Here is a 24,655-nt window from a genome sequence, read left to right as displayed (position 1 = left end):
TTAAAAGTATTTCAAAGCCTCTTGGTTATATTAGTATATTTTTGATTTGGTTGTTTCTATAGCATCTTAAATTTCTTCTTCGCTGTTATTTTTTTCCCCGATGATGACAAATGCGTAAATTTACAGGAAAAAGGTTGAAGTTAGAACTAAACGATGTAAAGCGAACTTTTTTTTACTTCAGTGAAATCACTTGGCCCGGGGGCCCATGATTCTCTTAATTAAGACGACCCTGTTCATATGCTGCCGGTGTCCCAATGATGTATAGATAGGAGAGCTTTTAAAGCTCTTGGCAACCTCCAGGAACTGACGGAAGAAGTAAAATACGGGAATTTAGCGAATGGGGCCAAATAAAATGTCCAAAAATTTGTTTTATGTGGCTAACACATGAAGAGATTCCACCGAATTCTTGCTTGTTTATTGAACACAAAGCGATTGACCTAAGCGCATGGACAAAGTGCTTAAGAAGTATATGTAGGATAGTAACTATCGACCGCCCTATAATTACACACGTGATTCCTTGTGAAAAACGAGGAAATTGACCAAACCTTGTGAAAAACGGAATACTATGGAAAAGTGTTTCCGTTTTTGGATCGGACGAATATGATTTTGAAATTTTGTGACGTGTCATTTTTCAAACGGTCCAACAACGGTCCAAACGAAATTACATTTCTCTGCCAGCAGCGGGTTGTCATTTGTTGAAAATTAACGAAAGTATTTAATCTCATTAGAAGTGAACTTCGTCTCCTATGTTGGCAAATTTATCACCAGATTTGTAAAGTGTTAGCCAAATGAGATCTGTTTGAAATTTTTTTTTTGCAAAATCAACACTTTTTTGCCCAAATGTGGCAATTTGTGTACCTTCACTATCAAGTCAAATTTTTAGAGGGAAGGTGCAAACAGTGCGTACGTGTTTTCTGCGCGATCGTTATTTTACGTCGACGTTTTAATCAGATTACATTTCAGTCGTATCAAGAAAATGTCAATATTTTCTGGGTGGTTTTTTTGAACTTTCACATCTGAACTGTTACGGTTAAATAGCTTCAATGAAGGATGTAAAAATGGTAGCTTGACGAAGGTGTGACTGATCAGAAACTTTTAATCAAACTTATTATGATACGAATTGACATATTCAAAATAATTTTTGGTTTCGGATTTTTCACTACTCAACACTGATTTTGTTCTCAAAGATGTTTTAGTGATATTACGGTGCTTTTGCGGCAATGATTCCGAATCAGACATTGTCTTCACCAGATCGGCTCTAGTTTTTGAGTTGGAGTGAAAGTTGAATTTCAATGGTAATTACCATAAGCCAGATGTGGATCTATAGGAAGGGGGAGTATTCACACCAATCACCTCCCTTCAAGCAAAATGCGATAATTCAAAAAAGTTTCGGAACTTTTATATGACAATATTTCATTCAATCAATCCGTTGAAAATTACCTGCACCAACGTTTTCGATTGACTAACAAGTTCAAGAAAACTCCGACTAAAAAAATGGACCGTGTTCTGTGAGGAACATTACTATTTCTCTCGGCATGACTTCTTTCATTTTACCCACTTTTGGTATAACGTCGAAGGCCTTTCTTCCAGTTGTACATATTTGCCAATGGTGTTGCCATTTCTCTGACGCTTCTTGCTTGCGAGAGCAGATTTTTAATGTGGGATGCCGGTAATTTCATTAGGTGGTTTTCAAGTTGATGTTTTGTGGCCTCTTTTGCGAATTTATCCGCCATTTCATTCCCCTCAATGCCTACATGAGCTTTCACCCAATGTATTGTAATCTTCCTGTTGTCCATCACTATTTTTCTAATGCACTAGGCTATGAGGGGATTCAACGCTGTCGGTTTTTATAGTTGATTTTTCTGCAAATTTTTTTGATCGTTGTGATTGATAAATGACAAGCTTTCAAATTTATGAAAATTAGAAAAATCGCAATTTCACTAATTTTAGCGAATTTCAATGACTAGTTAGTTAACTAATTAGGATTGTAATTAGCATCAGGATCGATGTGATTAATAAATGACAAACTTTCGAATTTATGAAAGTTGGATAATTCGCATTACTAATTTTCACGAGTTCTAATGAGTAATTAGTTAATTATGATTTTAATTAGCATCAGGATCACTGTGATTAATAAATGCTAAGATTTAAAAATTTATGGAAATCAGAAAATTCGCATTTTTACTAATTTTTACGAATTTCGAAGGACTAATTATTGTGATTGATAAATGACAAGCTTTCAAATTTATGAAAATGAGAAAATTCACAATTTTACAAATTTTCATGAAAGTTGCTAAATTTCAGCGTTTATCAAAGTGCTTGGTGAAAGTCCGAAATGTATTCGTTTACAAGCGTTTTTCGGGCTTTTACCGTAACACATATCTATATAAATTATATATAATATATATACATGATATACATTATTTATATATATATATATATAATAAATAATTAAATATTGAAAACTATCGAAAAACAACCTAAATTAGGCATGATTATGCCGATATTGACGTGATACAGCGCCATCTGTGATTTATTATATTTAAAAAAAGTGTGTATATATATATATATATATATATATTTTTTTTTTTTTTAATATATATATATGTAAATAAACTTTAACGTTGAGACACTGCAACTGCAACTTGTTGCAGTGTGACAGCTGCGACCCTCTTTGTGGTCTTGACTTGACTTGACTCTATTATTCAGGGTTTTCGGCATCTAAGGATATTCCCTGTAGTGAAGACGATGAGCAATTACGACGGCTTTGACGGTCAAGGTCATAAGAGATAAAAGAAATACGCAATGCCATATTCCAATATAATTTTGCCGGAAATACGGGCACAAAATCTCCAATTCTTGCCAACAGCGCAAATTTTTGCCAAAAAAAATTGCAAATTGTTCGCCAAAAGTTTTGACGAACCATCCCCAAATACTAGTGTCACCAAAAAGTTGCCAGCTGTCACAAAGAAGGAAATAATTGTCAACGCGAATGCCAGCCCTGTGAAGTTATTCCAGCGTGTAATCGTTCTAACAGTTGCAACGTACGGGATAATGGCGCACTTTGGTAATACTGAGTGCGTGTATTTTATTCACTGTGACGCAGATTTGCATACGGCTTCTTCTTCTTCTTCCCCAGGTTACACATGCACCTCGTACATATTCCTCTGCGGAATTTCCAACGAATCGGCACATGCCGGAATGTGTGGCCCCTAATGTAATGTTGAACTTGTTTCGTATCACCTGTCGTTCATTTTCTGAAGTAAAGATGGAAATGCTTGAATTTCCTTGGAAAAACTGGGATTGGGAGAAATTGGATGGAGCCCCTAGGAGACCTTTGGATAAACCTATTTTGTCCTTAGGAGAAAGCCGCACACAATTCTCCACAAAGGAAATGTTCTTGACCATACGTCCTGCTTTTGAAGAAAATGTTGCATTTTTGAAACATTTGTTTTTTTTTACCGGTTATTATGTATAATATATCTCCTTTTTTTTACATCTCGTATTTTTTGCAAGGAGATATGGTTAGTAATATCATTCAATTCTTTCATAACCCGATTAGCCTCAACCTGGAAGTGTCACTTCCCAATCGATACTGGTGTCCCCTTGTTGAAAAAGTTGATTCACGATGTATTAATTACTTATGGTCCATCCTATCCATACCTCGCTAAAATTTTAAACGCTTCGATCATATCCCCCGACACCTGTGTTATTCCAATGTATAAAATCGAGTCTCTCTTCATAGCTTAAGTCCCGTGTGTCATCAAGAGCAAGCGCGGCCCTTCTCTGCACCCTCTCGACCAACTCAATGTCCCTCTGTAATCCAAAGTGGACTTATCAATAGTTAGAATTCAAGTTGAGGAGGGGAAGCACATTTACAGATCACTAAAATGACCCGAAGCTCACTCACAGATCCCTAACATCACCCGAAGAATATTTACAGATCACTAAAATGACCCGAAGCACATTTACAAATCACTCAAATGTCCCAAAGCACATTTGCAGATCACTTAAGTGACCCGCAGTGCAGTTTCACATTACGTTGACATACCGCGACACATTCACAGATCACTTGTTTGACCGGCACAGGAGTATTTACAGATCACTTAAAGTCAAGAGTGCTCAACCACTGGGGGACTGCAAGCCACTTAATGGATTTGCAAAAGTACAGCCGCAATTGCTTTTCCTTTAGAGAAATCATCTATCATATCGTCGTAATCAATATTACAAGAAATTGAATTTTCTATAGATAATATAATCAAGTCTTTCAATAGTCCTGAGCCATTGCAGAACTCAAAAATTTTCAATTATTTTCAAATTTGCAATTTTGAAATATATCTGCAGTTTCCGTGTTGGCTAATGATGGTATGTCGTATAAAAAATGAAAAATATCAGTATGGTTTCGCAATTGGCTAAATCTCTCTGCGATAGAATTTTTGCAATTATCTATCAAATAATTAAAAGCTCCAACCTGGAATTTTTTTTAATGGACTTTCGATAGGAGTGTCAATTCTCCTTCGTATGTGAAAAATTTTGCTTTCACGTCAAATTCTTATCGAAAGTATCGATTCGAATTCGCAGTTAATTTCCATGTCTTCCGCAATTTCTTTGGCTGAATTCAATATTTTGCCGAAGCCGTCAATACGAAACTCGCTTAGAAAAAGATTTATAGATTCTAAAATCTTAGTTCATTCTGGTATATCGGGGATTTGTAAAAGTTTTGACGCCATGTTTATTTTCATTAATATTTCATACCAGAATAAATTTCAATTTGGTTTTTTACCCTCTAAAGCTTTATTTCCATTCTTTGTTTCGTTATATCTTTCCTTTTCCAAAGCTATTTCTACTAAGGCGTCGTATACGTTAGGTAAGTCAAACCTCAAAGGTTTCACTGCTTCCACGCGACTTTCCCAACGTGTCGCGCTTACACTTTTTAGAGTTACAGATGTTACATGCTTTTTTAATATTGCCTATCTAGAAGTAAAGTTGAAAATAAAATGAAGAGTTCCTTGATAATTTGAAAAAAAATGACACGATTCTCCGGACTGTTTTTCGGCATCGTTCACTAAATTTAGTGAATGGCATGAACAAGGCATAAAAAAAAAAGCTTTGGGATTTGCAGCTAAAATACGATTTTGTACACCAGAATGGGCACCTTTCACATTTTATCCGTTGTCATAACCTTGGCCCCGAATGTTTTCAATTTTTAAATCGAATTTACCAAGTTCGTTCAAAATAAGCTCTGTTAACCCGGCCCCAGTAGAATTTCCAACAAGCAAAAAAATTGACGAAATATTCTTTAGCAACATACAAATCATTTTCTCTTGTCACAATTCGAATGACATTTGTTCAGTTCTACTCGCATCCTGAGTACAATCCAGTATTAAACTGTTTCCTTCCTACTGTAAACTATTTTGCTTCCTTGATATTTTCAGTTATGGTGTCACGAACTTTCTGGCCCCATTAACCTAATAAAATTGTTCGGAATGCTCTAACTTAAATAGTGAGCATTGATACGATCGTTTGAGGCCTTTTGTAAATGATTAGAAACTGTTGGAATGAATTTTGCCCGGAATTCTGAGATTAAAAAAAAAAAAAATTCCATTGTTTAGCTGAAATGGCACGTGTGAAGTACCTCGAAGTGCGTAGCACACAATTGAACACTCCCTACTGTTGCCTTTAGCACGCCCAAGCCAACGTTGCCTTTCTAGTTACAACATACGTACTGATATTCTTTATTTATCTTTTCATCCTTTTTCAACCTTATGTCTAGTTTCGTCCATTTTTCATCCAAGCACTTGATCAATGTTCCAATTAAACACCTTGTGCAAATTGCATTCAAGGATTGAAATCATTCTGATTTCTTGTATTCGCGTGCCAAACTTGCCGTGAGGGTGCTCTTCTTTTGATGGTGGATACAGGCAGTGCTCGCGACTAGAAAAAGGTTGAAGACCTCTGGTATATAATATCACGATTGTTTTTCGAAAATGGCTAAAAATTTGCTTACGAACTTATACTTGAACGGCCCCTTGACAGCAATTTTCAAAAATGGTAATGGGAAAACCTCCACTTTCTCTTTTATTCTTCTTCTCTCAAAGTTTTTTGAAGATCAAAAGTCATTTAGGACAATAAGCGCCAATGTAGGCAAAATTTTGACTGGGGGAGCAACCGCTCCCTCGTTCCCTCCCCCCCCCCCCTGGCTGCACCACTGTGTTTTAAATTCACGTACTGTATTTTATATGCATAATAAAGCACCCCACACTCCCAGCCCCCTCATCCGGGACAATGGGTAAAATTGACAATGGTTGATAGAGCCTGGGCGGTACATGCTATGAAATGAAATGAGGCGAAACAACAGTGTACCGAAAAATAAGAAAAGGGGGGTGTAAGTAGGTCAGGTATCCAGAGAGCGCCAGACCCGGTGCTGCCAACCCGTTTGAATTCCTTATAAAATGGCCTGTGTTGTATACCGTATTTTCACTAATATCACTTTTCATCCTTGAAACATTTACCAGAACCATTTCTATGTGAATGATAAAGCAATGTATATGCACGTAACTCTGAAACATGTGGAAAGGATACATTTATTGATATGCATAGGTATATTATTCAATCAAAATTAAAGGAACCGGGAAGAATGAATGTTCTTGAACTTGTAAACTGCAACAAATAGTGTTTGTGTTTCATCTTCATAATAACTAAATAAACACGCAATGAGATTTTGATTAGATGTGCCAAGCTATTCGTCGTCATCATCAAAATCATCTGACGCATTCTCTAGAGCGTTCCTCGCTTCTTTAGCAAGTTTCTTGTTCCAGTGACCAGTTCTATACCACATCACGAAGTGGTCTTTGTTATGTACCTTGATTTCCATTGGACCTTAGAAAGAAAGAAAAATAAATAACAATGAAGTTCAGAAAAGAAAATTGTCTTCATCTTGAAGACATATTGTAACTGCATCCTTTAGTTCAGCGGTTCTCGACCTCTTTTGACTCACGGAGCATATTTTAGTACGTCTATAATTTCCATGGTGAGTCCCGTTGGCTACTTTTTTTATATACAGTTGAACTGGTTTATAATGACTTCGGCTATAACAACAACTCGGCTATGACAAATTCTCATGGAGATCATTGATGGACCTCACTTATAACATCAATTAAAACGCAACCAGCTCGGATATAATGATACCACAGAGTAATAATACTATAGAGTGCGCGCGAGGGGTTACAATGTGAAGCAAAGATCCGGAGTCACGTGATTCCGGTCGAAAGGCTGGTCAGGGAATCTCGCTGGCAATGCTTTCCTTATGGCTGTTCGTATGACGATCTCCAAGTGCTGTCTTATTTTTCATTAGAATGGTCACCACGTGTGCAGCTTTCGGATGTTCTGAACGGTTTAGGAAAGGAGGAACATTATCCTTTCACAAAGGAATACTTTTTTGCTTATTCCCCTTCTTATAAATTAAAAATTGGAATATTAAATTGACGATGCAATGGATTTCTGACGTAATCTCAGTTTCTAACGACTCCATTTTGGATTTAATTCAATTAAAGTTCCAAGTTTTGGTAAAATTCAAATGGCATGAATCATTATTAAATGTTTTAATAGAATTTTTGGCAATAAATGATTGAAATTGTGAGTTTTATGAAGTTTTAACTGAAATATACGTCTCCGCAAGATTTGGCGAGATTTGGCGAGCTAGTGAGTTCATTCGAGTTTTGCTCAACTTGGAAGAAAATATGCTTTTCAGAAGGATAAATTTATGAAAAATATTCTATTTAAATAGAATGTGAGGAAAACTTCCCCCCCCCCTCTAGACAATTGCAGTTTTGCATAAAAATGCATAACAACCTCTAAAAATAATAGTATTTTTACCCCTCTTCGTAACGGTTATGTTTGCATATGCTGATAAATACAGCAAAAGCCAACATGAACTAAGCCGATGAAAAAAAATCTCTCTCTATCTTCGCATTTATTATTAATTTAATTTTTATGGCGAAATATGTGTAGTGCACGCATCTCATACGGACAGAACTAAGTTGTTGAAATAAAGTGATATTTCAGCATGGATTTTTTCCATATTCATTAAACTTACTAACTTCATTTTGAGAATTATTCGATTCATTCGTAAAAAGTGATAAATGCTACGAAATTCATCAAACTTACTAAAAATATTGGTAATTATGCATATATTTACCAACTATTATGCATAATTTCTGAAGATAACGCGCACTACGGATTTATCAAATTTACAGTAACATAAACATTATATATTTGTTGTATACAATATTTTGTTTCCTGTGTGTGTATAGATATTTAGAAAGCTATTAAAAACTGTGCCAAAAAAATTTATTTCATGAAATTTATACTGTTTATATTCACTTCCTTCAAATATTATATATTCAATTAAAATTTAAAAACCCATGTGTTAAGAAATTATTAAGAATTATCACTTAATGGAAAATAAATAAATTCCGTTTTCCAATATTTGTTTATTTTATAGAATTTATTTTTTCAAATCTGATACTCCCTAAATATTTCACATAAAAATGAGTGAAATTCATTGAAAAAATGAAGGAAAGTTTTCATGAACTTGATCGAATTGAGTCAAATTTCGTTACAGCAACATCCTAGCTTCTGCGAAAACGCGCCAAATGTAATAGCGCAGAACCTGTTCTTTCCCCGACAATACTGCTCATCTTTTCTTCACGTTCGACAAGTTTTATGAATAGCGTGCGCGGTCTATTTATATCTTAAGTCTATGAATGATACTTTTTTTTTTTGTCGTTATTCCCTTTGATCATAATTAGGGTGACAACATGACACATGTACGCAAAATTTCGCAATTTTGCCCTTCGCGAAATTTTTTTTCTATTAACATGGCCTTTCTTTTCAAATCTTACTTTAATTCATAACCCTTACTAAAATAAAGGACGGATGAGCGTGTTTGTGGTAATTATAAATATAAATATCGGTATTAATCTATACATATATAATAACATGTCCTGACTGACTGATTCACTATCACCGAGCCGGAACCACTGAAGCTATAAATATCAAATTTGGTCAATAGTTTAGTTACTTCATGAGGTAAAAACATACTAAGAAGTTGATTTTTGAATTTCGACCCCCTCGGGGAGGGGGGGGGGGTCATAAGAGGGTTCAAAGGTTATATAGCGAAATCATGCTGAGCCGAAACCGCTATAGCTATAACATTTTTCAACATTGATTTTGCCATCAAAGATATTTGAAGGATTTTAGGTCTTGAAACGGCACCTCGGTTATAATGACAAAATTTCGCAGAATTCCCTATGTCATTATAATCGAATTTGACTGTATTTATATCAAATTTGGTGATTTATTTTATTTTGCTCGAGCGGTCGCGCAGCCCTTGGGAAGTGCACACGAAGCTCCAAGGGCTGCGCGGAGCACCGGTTGAGAACCTCTGCTTTAGCTAGTGAACTATAAAGGGCGCATCGAAAAGTCTTTCCGACTTGAAGCAATTATCAACTAAAACAACGGCAACAACGTAAATCATCGTAACATAGTTAACGATGCTTTACATAGTTACAACACAACATAAATAATAGTTTGTTTAAGTGACTACGGATGATGATCAGGTGGAAATGACCGTGACCGTGAAACAGTTACACAGAGCGCCAGACCATTTTTAACTAATGGTCTACATCTCCTTCATCATTGTGACCACTATTGGCGTGGTCGATTAAAGGGCTTTGGATTACATTTTTTTATATTTAATTACTGCTAATTTGCAGTTCCCCAGGAAAAGCTTATTTAGACTTCTCTTGTCACTATTTCTTACGCACGCAGGATCCATGTTAGGCAACTCGCCATATCGTCCATCTTGTTGTTTTTTTTTTAATATTTTGAAATCTTTTGATTTTCTTTCCAACTTCCTCTCCTGTATCATTGGTCCTTCTTTTTTTCTTATCTCACTTTTCAATATCATTCAATATCAAAATAATTCTGATATTTTCTCATTTACCATTTTGCCTTCAATTCAATTTTATTTTTCATTATTTCTAACATGAAATACAATCATCTGCAATTATCTTCAAAATTACAAAAATATATATTCTCAAAAATATTAACATCGATTATGCGGCTATATGCGATTAACTGACATATTTATTCTTCCGTTTGATTATACATAATAAAATTGATCTAACTCTTACCTAGTGATAGATCTATTTAACCTTTTACCAATAATTCCTCTTAATTGGTATATTGACTATTTACAAAATGAAAATAATTAGTGACACTGGTTTTATGTTTTACCAATTTTTTTATTGTAAAAAACCTTGAACTCCTGTCACCACTTACCTATTTACAGAACTTCCTAAATGTGTCTCCATTAGATCTATTTCTTCTTCTTTTTTTTTTTTTTCTCTTAGAACTCATTTTTGTACTGAGTCATCAGCACATTTTTCGGTCTTAAAAGTCTCATTCTTTCATCATAGTTGTATGCAACTAATTCTTGGAGGTGTTCAATATTTGAGTTTACCAGCTTATTGAAGAAGTTTTCTGCTGTTCCTTTCACATATTTGTAAATTGATTCCACATTCAATTCTTTATGTAGATCTATTACCTTAAAATATTTCGGTGCTCCTGTGAACCTTCTCAGAACCTTATTCTGATACACCTGTAGTATATAGATATTTCCTTTCGAGGCATAAGCCCATGCCGGAGCAGCATACAGTAAGGATGGTCTAATTACTTGTGCATACATTAATATTTTGTTTTTTATGCTTAACTTTGTTCTGGGGTTGCAAAATCTCAGAATTTGATCAATATTTATCGTGGCATGTTTAATTCTGTTTGCCACATGCTTTTTGAAATTCAAGTTATTGTCCATGTATACTCCGAGATATTTTATACCTTCAGAAGGGTATATCATATGACCCATGATGTTAACAAAAGTGTTTATGGGTAGAACTCTAGAAGAGAACCATGCCATTTCACATTTTCCTGGGTTTAACTTCGCTTTGTTGAAATAGTTCCATTGTTCAATTTTATATATTTCATCTTGAACCTGTTTTAGTGCCTTTTGTGGGTCATCGTCTGATGTCATTAGTATTACATCATCAGCATACATACCCAGGAGTCCATTGGCCATGTTTGGACAATCATCCATGAATATGTTGTGAATATATGGACCCAAGTTGGACCCCTGGTTAATTCCTGCTGTTATCTTTCCCACTTTTGATTTTTCTTCGCCAATTTGCACTTGAAAAATTCTATTTGAAAAGTATGATGATAAAAATTTGATAATAATTGGTGGATATCCTCTGGTTAACATTGTATGAATAGGCCTGCTTGCCATATACAATCAAATGCTTTGCTATAGTCCAATGCCACTGCTACTGTATACTCTTTTTTTATTTTAGCTCTTTGGACATGTTCTATTACCCTTAGTAGTTGGTGGCTTATCAGTTTTTTATCCCTGTACTCAATGTCCACTGTTATTGTCGCTGTGGTTGAGGAGCCTGCTGTGTTTATTTTTCCAAAATTAAAATTATTTTTGATATATATCGCCACACCTCCTTTCCTTCCATCTACTCTGTCTTTTCTCACACAATTATAGTTCGGGATATTTGCCTGCCATCCTGGTTTTAAGTGTGTTTCGCTGATGCAACAAATATCCGTTTTCTTATCTGTGAGTAATTCTTTCAATTCTGCTATTTTGTTAATTAGTCCATCTGCGTTCCAGTGAATATCCTCCAAAGGTCTGCTCTCGTTGTTCATTGTAAAAGTACTTCTGTAATTTGCATAAATGCTTCTGCAAGAATTTCTTTTTTTGCTGCATGATTTTGTGTAGCCAAAAATTTCCATATATGTTTCATAGCTACTTTAGATATGATAAATTTCAAACTATTTATATTTTCTCCTTCATCATCTCTTTCCTCCTCCCATTCTCGTCTCTCTTTCCTCTTTACTTTTGCTACCCTTGCTTCTGATGATTTTATATCCCTTGCTGCTAATCTATCAGCATTTTGTTTTTCTTTCCTACGTTCCCAGAAATCTGCTTCACTGACCGACCGTTCTTTTTTCATTCCCTGCATTTTCTTGCTTTTTTCCCTGTCTCGTCAAGAGGTTCTTTTTCTTTTGCCAATTAGGATTTATCCATACTTTGTCATTTTTCATATTTGCTATATCTTTCCTATTCTTTTCCCCTTGTTTAATTTGACTTTGTGCTTGAAAATTGCTTGTTTTTGATCCCATCCATCCTGAAGCTTGATTAGTTCTTATTGGGATTCTTGTTATGTTATTTGTGGTTCTTTTCCAATCTCTTGTTGTATTATTTTTTTCCCCTTGATCATACATCCTCTGCCCTCTACTTCTTGGATTCATTTTGCATCCTGACCAAGCACTAATGTGATCCCCTTGGCAGTTCACACACGAACCCGGACCCATCCTCTTTTTTCTTCAAGCATTCATGGGTCATGTGGCCTTGGCCACATTTCATACATCTGGCTGCATTATTACAGCTGGCCTGGCTGTGATAGAACCGCTGGCATCGAAAACACTGAACTGGTCCCCCCCGCCTTTTGAATGTCTCTATTCGTACTGCCATGTTCAGAAGACTATCAAGTCTGAAAATTTTCTCATTGTTTTTCTTTTTAGGCATTTCAATGACGACCATTGGTAGTTCCTTTTTACTCCTAAAGCTCACCAGTCTATTTATTGAGTCAATTTCAAAATCCAGAGCTTCCAAGCTCTCTTGTATTATTTCTGTGGTACAAGAAATATGTTACATTACAATAAACATTACTTTTATTGACTCATTTTCCTTCAATTTGAAGCTGTGAAACTCATATCCATTGGTATTTAGAAACTGCTTTACTTTTGCCCAGTCCTTGATACACTCCACTTGCAGCACCCAGTCCCCTCTCCTTTGTATTTCTTTAAAACCTTTTTCCCATATCTCATTAAGTTTACTTCTCAGAGTTATCCAATTTTCCAATTGAGTCAGATATATGTCTGGAGGTTTATATTTCCTCCTGTCTGCTTTTTTTGTTCCTCTCTTAAGGATGGTCTGGAATCCATTTTGTTCTTCCTCTCCTTCAGTATTTTGATCACTTTCATTGCTTGAGGATTCCGCTTCTTCCAGCTGTTTGAACGAAAAACCAAATTTGGCACTACTCCTTGATTTATTTACCTTCTGACTATCATTTTTTTGGAAATCAGCATTGCTATGATTTTTCCCAGCTTCATTACTACTTTCTTCGAAGTTATGCGCACCAAGTCTCGAGTCATATGTCAGCACCACTGTACTCTTCCCTTTTTGTTCTACTGCAGTTGCCTCTGCAATCTCGTTCACTTCTGCTATCTCCACCCCTGTTTTGCTGATCAATGCCGTGTAGTTTCCCAAGGCGTGCGTGTTTTCCACTATTTTTTCACTTTTTTCACTAATTGTGACACTTTCCTCATTTCGATTGCACTGCAAATCGGTTAAAGTCTGATTTTCTTCTTCTAACCCTCTGATTTTTTCACTATTATTTCTTTGCACCATAGCATATGAGAAACCCTTTGGGCTAAATACACCCTTAGACTTACCTGATTCTCCCTCAGATACTGATTCTGAGCTTGAGAATTGTACCTCTGAACATACATTATCATCCTTTACTACCTTGGATTTTTTCCTGTCTTTCTTACCTGAGATCTTGTGACTACACTCATTTCTAAAAAATGTCACTACTTTTCTAACAAGATCCATTTGTTTTTTTAACATACCTTTACTACTCTTAGATTCAGTACACTTATAATACAGATCAATCAACCTTCTGATCCTTACAGGATCACTGCATGTAGAACTTTCTATTGGCAATTGCTCTTCATATTGCCTATTTAATTCAACTACTAATGTTTGAAAACAATCAAACGCGATTTCATGAAAATTATCTGCGTTCTGGTTTGCATATCTGGCAACCGTAATCAATTTTGCCCAAGCAGCCTTAACATTTACCGACGGCGGATGACCGTGTGCGCATACAAAATCCCTTTAAATTTTAAACTATTTCCCGCCAAAATAGAGATAATCGTCGGGCGCTCTGAATAAATGCAACACACTTACCCTTTTGAAGCTTGAAACCAGTCAGTCCCCTCGATGACTCACGGTCACTATCTCCAGTACCGGAATCTTTCTCCCGGCGACGGCTTCCTTCGTGCCGCGCCTCGCCCTTTTACAATATTTGCAACTTGCACGTTTCTAACTAAAGAACCCGGCCTTCCGCCTGAGCTCTTTGACGATGGATCCGAGTTTGGATTTAATCTCAGCTTGGACTCGTGTAGGAGGAAAAAATTTTGCGACTTGTCCAGTCCGCAATCACGGCGAGAGAAGAAGAAAAATAATAATAATAAAAAAAAATAAACATGAAATAGTTCTCGCTACAGAGAACAACGGATAGACCACACATTGGTACAAAAATTCACAATCATTACACTTTACTCCCAATTCGAAATACAGTGACGGTACGTCAACTTCACACACACAACACAGTTAAACACACGCACTTCTGCAACTGGGTGAAATGGTAGTAAGTTGCCCGTGGCGATAGAACAGAGTAGCAATAACTTATTTCAAGTCGAATATCGTTTTATTGCAGAAGAACCTATTTCACGCAAATATGACAATGACTTCATTCATATAAATCTGATGCACTCAACTGACTCTCCACCAAATTAACATTCATCGATGAAGAAGCTGGTTTTCAAGTAAAAACTTCGGCAGGATTTGTTGAAGAAAACGGCAAAACACTATAGTGTACGGAACTTTCATTTGAATTAACTAAACCAAGCCAAATTATAACCTCCAATATCTATCGTCACCTCCAGAGGAAACAATCCGGATTCTTTCTCCCTCAGCGCGAGCTGAGTATTCCGTTTTTGGTGGTGATGAATAATCACCATTCTGTGAACTATTCCGCTTGTAGATGCAAATGGGTTGATAATAGAGGAAGTATCACTTTTTTTTCCGTTCTGGTAATATTTTGAAACGTCTCATTAATCCATATAAGCTCAACCTATGCCCACGGATAGAATGCGGTTATCAGAGCGGTTTGGGAGAACTGAAACCTTGTTTGATGAATATTTAGTTATCTATTGAAATCTGAGAAAAGAACGACACACACACGAGGCATGTGAACTATATCTTTATACTCTATACAGACATAAACAGATTCAACAAGCTTTCCACTGCAAATACTAACAGGCCACATTGCATTTGCAAGTCTGAGGACAAATTTATTCGGATGACGCTCAATAACTGCAGCAAAGTGCCGTTGCAATTTCAGGTGTAACGACGGAGTGGGAGGGGACCCAAATTTCCGACTAACGCATCGGCCACGTTGCCTGTCTGTTGAATAGGCCACATCTGCATTGGTCAAGTCCGGTAGACATAAAAAAAAAATTTGGTCCTAAAACGTCAGTTTAGTCTCACCTCCCAAAACAGTGGTTTAGTTCATTCCCCCCCCCCCGAAAAAGAAAATTTTAGCCACGGTCCTAGTGTCAAAGCACACTGGTAAAAAAATCGTACATTAATGCTTACTATCATTGATGAAAAATCTCTTAGGGCTTCCTGCTCACAACGAAGGCCGGGATTACACTATTAAAGTTTTATTGAAGTTCTTTTACAAAACTTTAAAAATTCAAACAATAAGCACATCGGTTACATTTGGCCGAATGTAACAAATGCGCTTATTGTGGCGGCATTTTTCAAGTTTTATAAATGAACTTTTATGAAACTTTTATAGTGTAATCCCAGCTGAAGTAAGGTTTTATAACCAAGATGCATTCCCATGTTCAATTTCTTCAAGTTGGAGGAATACCAGGAAATCGATGCACAAGTTTAAATTCAAATGAGAATAACCTACTTTTATCCAAAAGTTTCGGCAAACTGTAGTTTCCATTGACTTCATGCAGAAACCAATATTTGTCCCTTTCAGGATCGTTTTGTACTTCCAATAACGAATAAACATAGGGTTTCGATTTCACAATGCTGTATTCGAATCTGCAAGACATTCATATGAAAAATACAGGGTGTCCCATAAATTCGTAAAAATAGTTTAAAAATTCGTAAATATTGAAGGAATTTGAATGCGGTTTGTGGAAACGTTACTCTAACAAAGGGGGATTTTTTCTGGAACAAAAGAAAAATTAGTTTCAGTTTTTGTTGTTAGAGGACACTGCACGAAAGCAGATCACTGGAAATACTGCAAATCAGAGTCCTATAAAATGCAGGGTGTACGATTAAAAGCTCATTTCCGAATTTTCATGTTACTGTCGCTTACATAAGATGTTCACTGCGATGTTGACATTGATGGTTAAAGCACTATTGGTGAAGTTGCTACACCTCAGTCACGAATCGCCACCTGAAGCTTCACTAACTTTTTCGATCATTTGATTCCTTGTCAGAAAACTTTCCTGACACAGGGGTACAACAAAAAACGGCGACTTGACCGCAGCAAAAAATTGCTACCGCAGGGGGGCCCCCATCGAGGGGTTAGCGTACCAACCTCTCGATGAGTATAAGAAACAAGCCTGCCGTTCGAAATCGGTAATAAATTGTAGGTCCCGGTCTAATTAGCCCTCGTGCGCAGAAAATGACCGTGGTGCGACAAAAATGATCAAATGATCAAATTTTCGATTTTCGGACATAAGAGCGATTGAAAAAAAGATTACGTCCGTAATTCCGCGATTTGCTTTTGTACAGTGCCCTCTATCAACAAAAATTTGAATTTTTTTTTTCGTACAAAAAGAAAAAGAAAGACTTCAAATGAATAACTTTCGCGCAAACATCATTCAAATTCAAATTTTCATGAATTTATGAACTACTTACAAATTTACGCGACACCTTCCATAATAACATTATTGAAGAAATAAATAATTGAGCCATGCAATAAGTATGTGCAACATATTTCTTTTTTATCGTATTTGTCTTTACTATTAGCACCTAAACATCAGAGCAGCAGCGGAACACTCATGCACGAGACATTAGTTTGTGTAATTTTGTGATGAATGTTAATGAAATGTTAATGTGATATAATAGAGTATATAGAGATAATAATGTAATGGTATATATAGTGTGGTATTATACTGTACCACATAAAATAATGTGGTATAAGATAAAGGCAGAAGGAAGAACAGATTCCCAGAACATTGTTACTAAGTTCTGTTTCATGAAAATCAAACCATGTTAGTATTCACAAGAAAAAGGATAATTTATTGCAGAAAAAAGTACAGATGAACAGAAGTTTTAGTACTCCGTTGGACCCCCTCTAGCGCGAATGCACGATGCGATACGAGCGGGCATTGAGACATACAATTTCCGCATGATGTCCTGAGACATCTCGTTCCACAGTTGCTGTAAATGCGCCTCTAGTTCGACCAACCTCGTAGGGTGTCCAACTTGCCGTCCCAAATGATCCCAGATTTGCTCGATTGGTGACAAATCTGGGGATAGAGCAGGCCAGGGAAGGGTGGTAATGTGGCTGACGCAGTCTTGTGACATCCTTGCTGTGTGTGGGGCCTAGCATTGTCTTGTTGAAAAATGGCTCCTGGGAGCCCTGCCATGAGTGGCAACACATGTGGCTGAAGGATGTTATGGACCTACCACTGGGCTGTCATTGTGCCATGGATCAATATTAGGGGCGACCGTGTATCGTAAGCAATGGCACCCCATACCATGACACCAGCTGTGGGAGCGGTGTGTCGCTGTAAAGCGAAGGCAGGATTGAAGCGTTCACCACGGGGCCTCCACACACGAACACGATTGTCATCACTGCTCAAGTTGAATCTCGATTCGTCGCTGAAGACGACCTGGTTCCATTCCGTTGCAGTCCAATCCCGTCGAGCTCGACACCACTCCAAGCGGAGGCTTTGGTGGGTGGGTGTCATTGGCAGCACACGTAATGGGCGCCGCGATACCAGATGTCCTTAGCCAGGCGCCTTGCGATGGTTCGGGGAGACACAGGGGCCCGTAGTGAAGCTGCTGCCTGTGTCTGGATAGCGGCCAATGAGGCAGTTGGCTCTGCGCGTGCGTTTCGGATGATGTGACGGTATTCTCGACGACTGGTCTGTCGAGGGCGTCCTGAACCTGGTCGCAGTGTAAGTGACACCTCCTCACGGTCGCCGAGCTGACCACCCAGCTTCCATCATCCCGATGATTCTTCCCCTATCGAACTCTGACAACTGCTCATATGGTCTTCGACGGCGGCGTAACGGCATGTCTTCCTCAGCATTTCCTTTGCAAACGATTAAATTCACCCCAGCAAGCTCTGCTTACCTGTTTTATACTCCAAGGAGAACGAAGTTCAACGCCCTCTAGTGGCATTACGCAATGCGCAATCACGCTGCATTTCTAATCATTTGCATATCTGCCCGACACGTACCTTCAGGCCAACATTCGTTTCGATCCCACAATTATTTCTTGGTGCGCAAATTTCTATGGCAATGAGTGTATATAAAGAAAATACAAAAAAATTCTACCTGAAAATATAGATAATTAGATAGATATATATACTACTAGAAAATATAGATTGTGTATATATTGATTACAATTTTTGTTAATTGCATTTTTAATTGGGCTGCTATATATTTTTTTTGGAAATATATGACATCTATATTTTTATGGGCATCTTTTTCTCAGCCACCTCGTTGGGCATTTTGCCTGTTGTGGCATTGTATTTGTATTTGTATATACCTGGCATGGCTCTGCTATACTCTGTCTTCGAAACTTTTATTCCGAGTTTCTCAACTTTTTACAATTTTTGTTTTGAATTTTTTTAGTAATTTAGTAATAGTAGCTTACATTATATTAATTTTAGTATTTCTTAATGTAATATATACTAATATATATAGTGCTGCTCACTGGAGACGCCGGTACCGGGTCCATCGGGGTACAGGCCTCCGTACAGGTCGCCTCCACTACCGAGGATACTTCGCCGCCGCTCGTCGCCTGCGTACATATTTGACGATGATGAAGAGAATACGCAACCTATACCGGAGACGTAGGACTTATCGCCATGGGAGCTCTCGGACTAAAGCACAACCTGCTGTACCCAGGAACTGGCTACACATACCTATCCGCAGATATGTGACTCTAAAATCTATAGAGACCTTTAACTATACCTTTGGTATGTCGAGTCAACAAACTGAAACACCTGCTAAACTTCTTGCAGACTATGAAAAAGTATCACCATGGCTACCAACTGACAAGGGACTTCTCCAATCTCTATCATATACCTGGGACCAGTACAGAGCCAAAAGACTTGTGCAATGGTCAGCATACTTCAAAAACTGCAACTACGACATATACCGGTATGTCACAGATCCTAACAACAAGCTGGTCGGCAGTACATCTCTTCAAACAGTCTACAGACACTCCAATCCTGTCATACACGTACTCCCTAAAGCTACTATTCAATACAACGACGAAGAAGGTATGTTCTCTAAATGGCAACTTAATTCCAGGAAACCATTCAAGTACACACACAAGACAGCCACATCTCACTGGATAAATGACTCTCTAACCGATCTAAAGACTGGCAGCTAGAGGATCGACGATATAATTGGAACTGTTGAACACCTACCTATACCTAACGGACAAACTGATATACTAGACTCTGATCCTGCTAAAAACGTTAAAGCCACATACATGGCGTACCCAGGGTGGTTCCTCTTACCTGATATTATATCCCCTGTGTTCTCTATAACTGACAGTGACGCTAAAAAAAACTAAATACGATATACAAACATATATGCATGTTTCTTTTAATATTGAATTTTATACTAAATACACTGGTGAAATAAATTAAGAGAATTTGCATATTTTATCGAATTTCATGAAAAGAACTGAATGTAAAACCACTGCTTCTAGACAAAAATGCAAATCTGGTACGTCAAATACGTAAGCGTACACGTGTGTGTAGGCGGAGCCAGTAGAGAAACAGGCTTTATAAGCGCGCGTAAGTTAAGACGCATTTCGTTCGCTAGCACACCTCGGCGAATTTCTTGGTGTTATTTTGAAGCAATCGGTTAATTTCAAATTGTAACAGTAAAAATGAGTAACCACCAACGTTTAGGTGATGGAATGAGGTGGCGAATTGTGGGGAGGCTAGAAGCAGGCCAATCTAAAGTCCAGATTTGTAGAGAGTTCAATTTAACGCCCAGCGTCGTGTGTAACTTAGGCCCCTTTCACACGGAGCGGATGCGGACGCGGGTCTGCATACCCTTTCAAACGAGCGGACGAATCGTCCGCATCTTTAGTTCGAAATTCGTGCATATAAACTGTTTTTTCGCAATTTTTGTAATTATTTTTCTCCTTCACCCCTGATTCAGTGCCTAGAGGCATTCTTTGGTGGTTTCATCTGGAGCCACATAGAATATGGGAATAAAGATGTCTTCATTCCGATCCTCACAAGTAGTCGATAGGAGAAAATGTCTTCAAATATTTTCAAAATATTTTGAAAAAAACAATCCGTCTTTTCGGAAAAATATGGAAGAAAAATTCCAAAAACACATCCAATATTCGAAAAATCAAATCCAAAAACATCCAAAACATTTAACTTAGGTTCTGACACATGCGGACGACGTCCGGACCCGCATGGGTCCGGACATTTCCTAGGTGCGGAGATTTTTCGGCTCGTCTGAAAGGCGCAGTATATTCCAATTGTTAAAACTTCTTCCGCATCCGCATCCGCTCCGTGTGAAAGGGCCCTTATGGAAACAGTTCCAGGATACCGGACCATCGAGAGAAAGCCTGGGCAAGGTCGTCCAAGAGCCACGACGGCCGGAGAAGATCGCCATTTGTCGATTATAGTGAGGCGTAACAGGAGTGCTACAGCTTCTCAGCTCTCTCGTGACTTGTATGCAGCCACAGGAACCCGTGTACCAAGGGTGACTGCTTCCAAAAGACTTCATGAGAGAGGGTTGTTTGCAAGAAGACCTGCTGTTTGCGTCCCGCCCACTTCTACGGACAGGAGAATCCGTTTACCATGGTGCATAGAGATTGGCGAATGGATCAATGGGCGACCATTCTCTTCACTGATGAGTCCCGGTTCAGCCTAAGCACCGATTCTCGCCGTACGTTCATATGGAGAGAACCAGGGACTCGCTACCTACCCTGCATTATCCGCGAAATCGACCATTATGGCGAAGGAGGTTTAATGGTCTGGGCAGGCATCATGTTTGATGGCCGCACACCTCTCCATGTCTTTGAAAGAGGCACTGTGACTGGTGTGAGGTATAGGGATGAGGTCTTGGAGCCCTATGTTCGCCTTTTCAGGGGTGCAGTTGGCCCTGAGTTCATTTTAATGGACGATAACGTGAGGCCACATAGAGCTCTTCTGCTCCACGATTTTCTAGAGAGTGAGGATATTCGCCGGATTGGCCAGCAGGATCTCCAGAACTTAACCCTATAGAGCATGTCTGGGACGCTCTGGGGAGGGCAATTGCAACTCGCAACCCTCCTCCGGGAACCATCCAGGGAATGAAAACAGCGTTGCTGAACGAGTGGGACCAATCGCCACAGGAAATGATAAACTGCCTTATTTCAAGTATGAAATCACGCTGCGAGACCTGTATATCTGTAAGAGGGGGACCATACCCCCTATTAACCCATCTTTCAACTCATTTTTTTGTTTATTCTGCAACCGCTGTTTCATACCTTCCGACTCCAACGAGTGTTACGCACGATCATGCGTGTGTATTACAATTATTGAATGGTTATTTGTTTTGTATTGTATCAATGTATGTACATATCAAATTTCATTAAAATCGGTACAGTAATCGGTACAGTAATTATATCGGTACAGATAATCGACCAAGTCTGCAAATTCTCTTAATTTCTTACACCAGTGTAGTTTGTATCTGAATATTCTTATAAACTATTGCTTTCTTGAAGAATAAAGATGAATATTTAATCAAGTGCAATGAACTCTCGTCTCTGACTCACTTAATTACCATGCAATTAACATTTTTCTCTCTCTTTCAGCAAAAGGAGACATAGAACATGCTTCCCAGCACTACACTGATGTCTTGTGGAGAACAAGTCTTCCTTTCAATGAGTCTCAGAGGCTTCACTGCAATACTGTGGTGTGCCCCTTAAAGTTTGCTCAAGTGTAAAGCTTCGCCCCTGAAAGTTGGCTTTCCGGCAATACATCACATCTGAAGGGTTAAACCCACCCCTCAGCTAAACTCTAGGACCATTTGAGGACCTACGAGTGCTGCTCACTTTTTCAATCAAAAATATATAATATATAGAAAGAATTATTTTAAGAAAATGAAAAAAATTGAATTTTATGAGAGTTATAGGCTACATAATATATTATATATACAGTCGAATCCCGTTTTAACGAATACCGTTATAGCGAAAATCTCGTTTTAACGAACACTTTTTAATCTCCCAAATAAGTTTACATAGGAACAATGCTAGGTAACCTGGAATTCCTTTATAACGAAATTTCGTTTTAACGAAGTGATTCTTCCGGTATCTTGGCGTTCGTTATAACGGGATTCGACTGTACAAGCTTCAGAATATGTTTACTTATAAAGGTCATCAATGGCTGCAGCATAAACCATCACATCATAGAAAGAAGAATTGTCAGTCACTCTCAACTCCAGCATTTTAGCAATATCTGCCTTGTCACCATACCACAAAGAATAGAAGACCCTTATTTTCTGTCCCCGTCTAGACTGCATATTCTCTTCTAACTCCTCGTCTATCAAAAATTAAGTATTCAAAATCATAGTGAGCGAAAATTATTTTTATTATTATTTTCAAATTTCACAAAGAAATCTATAAAATTTACCAGTTTAATGTACAGTGAGAATATAAAAATTTCCTTTTACTGCGACTGTGAATGACTGAGGGCGGTATTCACCGACATGGTTTAAGCTATAGTCACAATTTTTTGATAAGAGATCGACACGGATTGGTTAAATTATTCAGGGTTTTAACCAATCTATGTTGATCTCTTATCCAAAAATTGTAACTACAGGTTTAAACCATGTTGGTGAATACGGCCATTAGGAAAGTGAAAATAACGTTAATGTGCAAATATCAAGAAGTACCGGTATCACTGGTCCTCAACATCCCTATCACAGCAGCCTTGTCTGATCACAACAAGTGGAAGGATGGAATCGATGTGGGTATTCACAAATGCATGTATTAAGTGCTGTGACTTGTTGGCTATCTTGTAACTCTTACCACCGTGTCCACGTCACATTTTATCAAAGCAATTCACTTGAGTACAAGCCGAAGCATGCATTATGTGGATCCACCTTTATATGACCAAAAGTTGAGAGTCAACTTCTGCATACATGCCATCATCACAAAACATTTCGACTCACAACCAGGATTCCAGAAAATTCAATTAAATTATGAAAAAGATTGAAAGTAACACTTTTTTCTGCAACATCTTAATGCTCAACCCACAGGTTGTGCTAGGTATGTTGAATGCTGAATATATTCTGAGAGGTAGAAAGTTACACTCACCATTGAAAATGTTTCTATTAACGCAATGGTCTGAACTAATGTTGAGAAGACTCTTGTACTGAAACAACGGCATGACAAAATACAACGTGAGAAAATTTCCAAATGAGCCGTCCGGTTTCTGTCCATTTAGGATATACTTGATAGCTTGTTCCATGTCCCATTCATCATCGTTCTCTTCCCCTGATGCTAGCAATGCCTAAGATTCAAATAAAATTATGTTAGTTCTAATTTTCTTTATTCAAATGAAAATCAAGAGATTGTGAAACAGGATAGAAACGTGTGAAATCAAATACAGTACAAGAGTATGAATTTGTGAAGAGCTGCATATAATTCAGCTCACTCACTACTGGTTTACATCAGATATTTACCTACCCTTGTTAGAATATCGCATCAAATTTTATTCAAAGTGGAAAGAAAAAATAGCTCTATGTAATTAGAAGCATCTGCAGCAAAAAATAATATGCAGAACCAAATTTTGTATTGAAACTTTTAAAGGCATGGAAAGATGAATTACGTGGGGGAAAAGTAATTAACAGAGCAAAAGTCACTGATATGGCAAATTTTGACACTGTCAGAGTTAAAACGTATGGATAACTGCATTACACGCTTGTCCAAATTTTCGATTTTTATTCTATAAAAGTAATCCTCTGTGGTGTGGTATGAGTTCACGACTGATTTCTCCACCGGAATATTTTAGCTAACATTGTTACAAGTCCTGTAACCTGCAGCTGGTGAAAATTAATCAAGGAATGCACGAAAATTTTGTAATTCTAAAATAACATCAGAAATAATTCCGTTCACTTCTTCACGTGATAATTGTCGACAGATGGTGAAGCTGTGGTAGATCTGTGTACTGGTTTATAAAAAAGTACATCAACGTTCAATGCCAGCATATCATTGATGAGAGGGTTACCAGCCATTACTTTCCAACGGCACGAGAGTCTCCGTACCTGGACGTCACTGAAGACTTTTTGCATACGCGGTTTATTCGTTCGTGATAATGCCAACTTAAAAAATTAACATAACTAAAGATAACATAAAAATAAGCTGGTGTAAATATCGAACTCAACTTATTGCATGAAAATATGGAGTCTTGCTTTTAATGCAATCACCCACTGTTTTCGACTTCCACCAAAATTT

General features: G+C 37.6%; 1 protein-coding gene across 1 annotated transcript in view; it reads right to left on the bottom strand.

Moving 5' to 3' along the window:
- Positions 1-6,566: 6,566 nt before the first annotated feature.
- LOC149068359 (uncharacterized protein CG3556-like) overlaps positions 6,567-24,655 on the bottom strand; it is a 38,558-nt gene continuing 20,469 nt past the window's right edge. The window contains exons 7-10 of the mRNA XM_089251621.1: positions 23,516-23,711; positions 22,565-22,739; positions 15,894-16,030; positions 6,567-6,879 (exon numbers count right to left, since the gene is read on the bottom strand). Of these exons, the coding sequence (XP_089107747.1) occupies positions 6,740-6,879; positions 15,894-16,030; positions 22,565-22,739; positions 23,516-23,711 (648 nt within the window). The 3' untranslated portion in view covers positions 6,567-6,739. The remainder of the gene's footprint in view (positions 6,880-15,893; positions 16,031-22,564; positions 22,740-23,515; positions 23,712-24,655) is intronic.

Source organism: Pholcus phalangioides, unplaced genomic scaffold (assembly GCF_987345545.1).
Source record: "Pholcus phalangioides strain wild (caught in Gottingen) unplaced genomic scaffold, Ppha-v1.0 ptg000027l_1, whole genome shotgun sequence".
Classification (NCBI taxonomy): domain Eukaryota; kingdom Metazoa; phylum Arthropoda; class Arachnida; order Araneae; family Pholcidae; genus Pholcus; species Pholcus phalangioides.
This window is presented reverse-complemented; position numbering and strand designations above follow the sequence as displayed.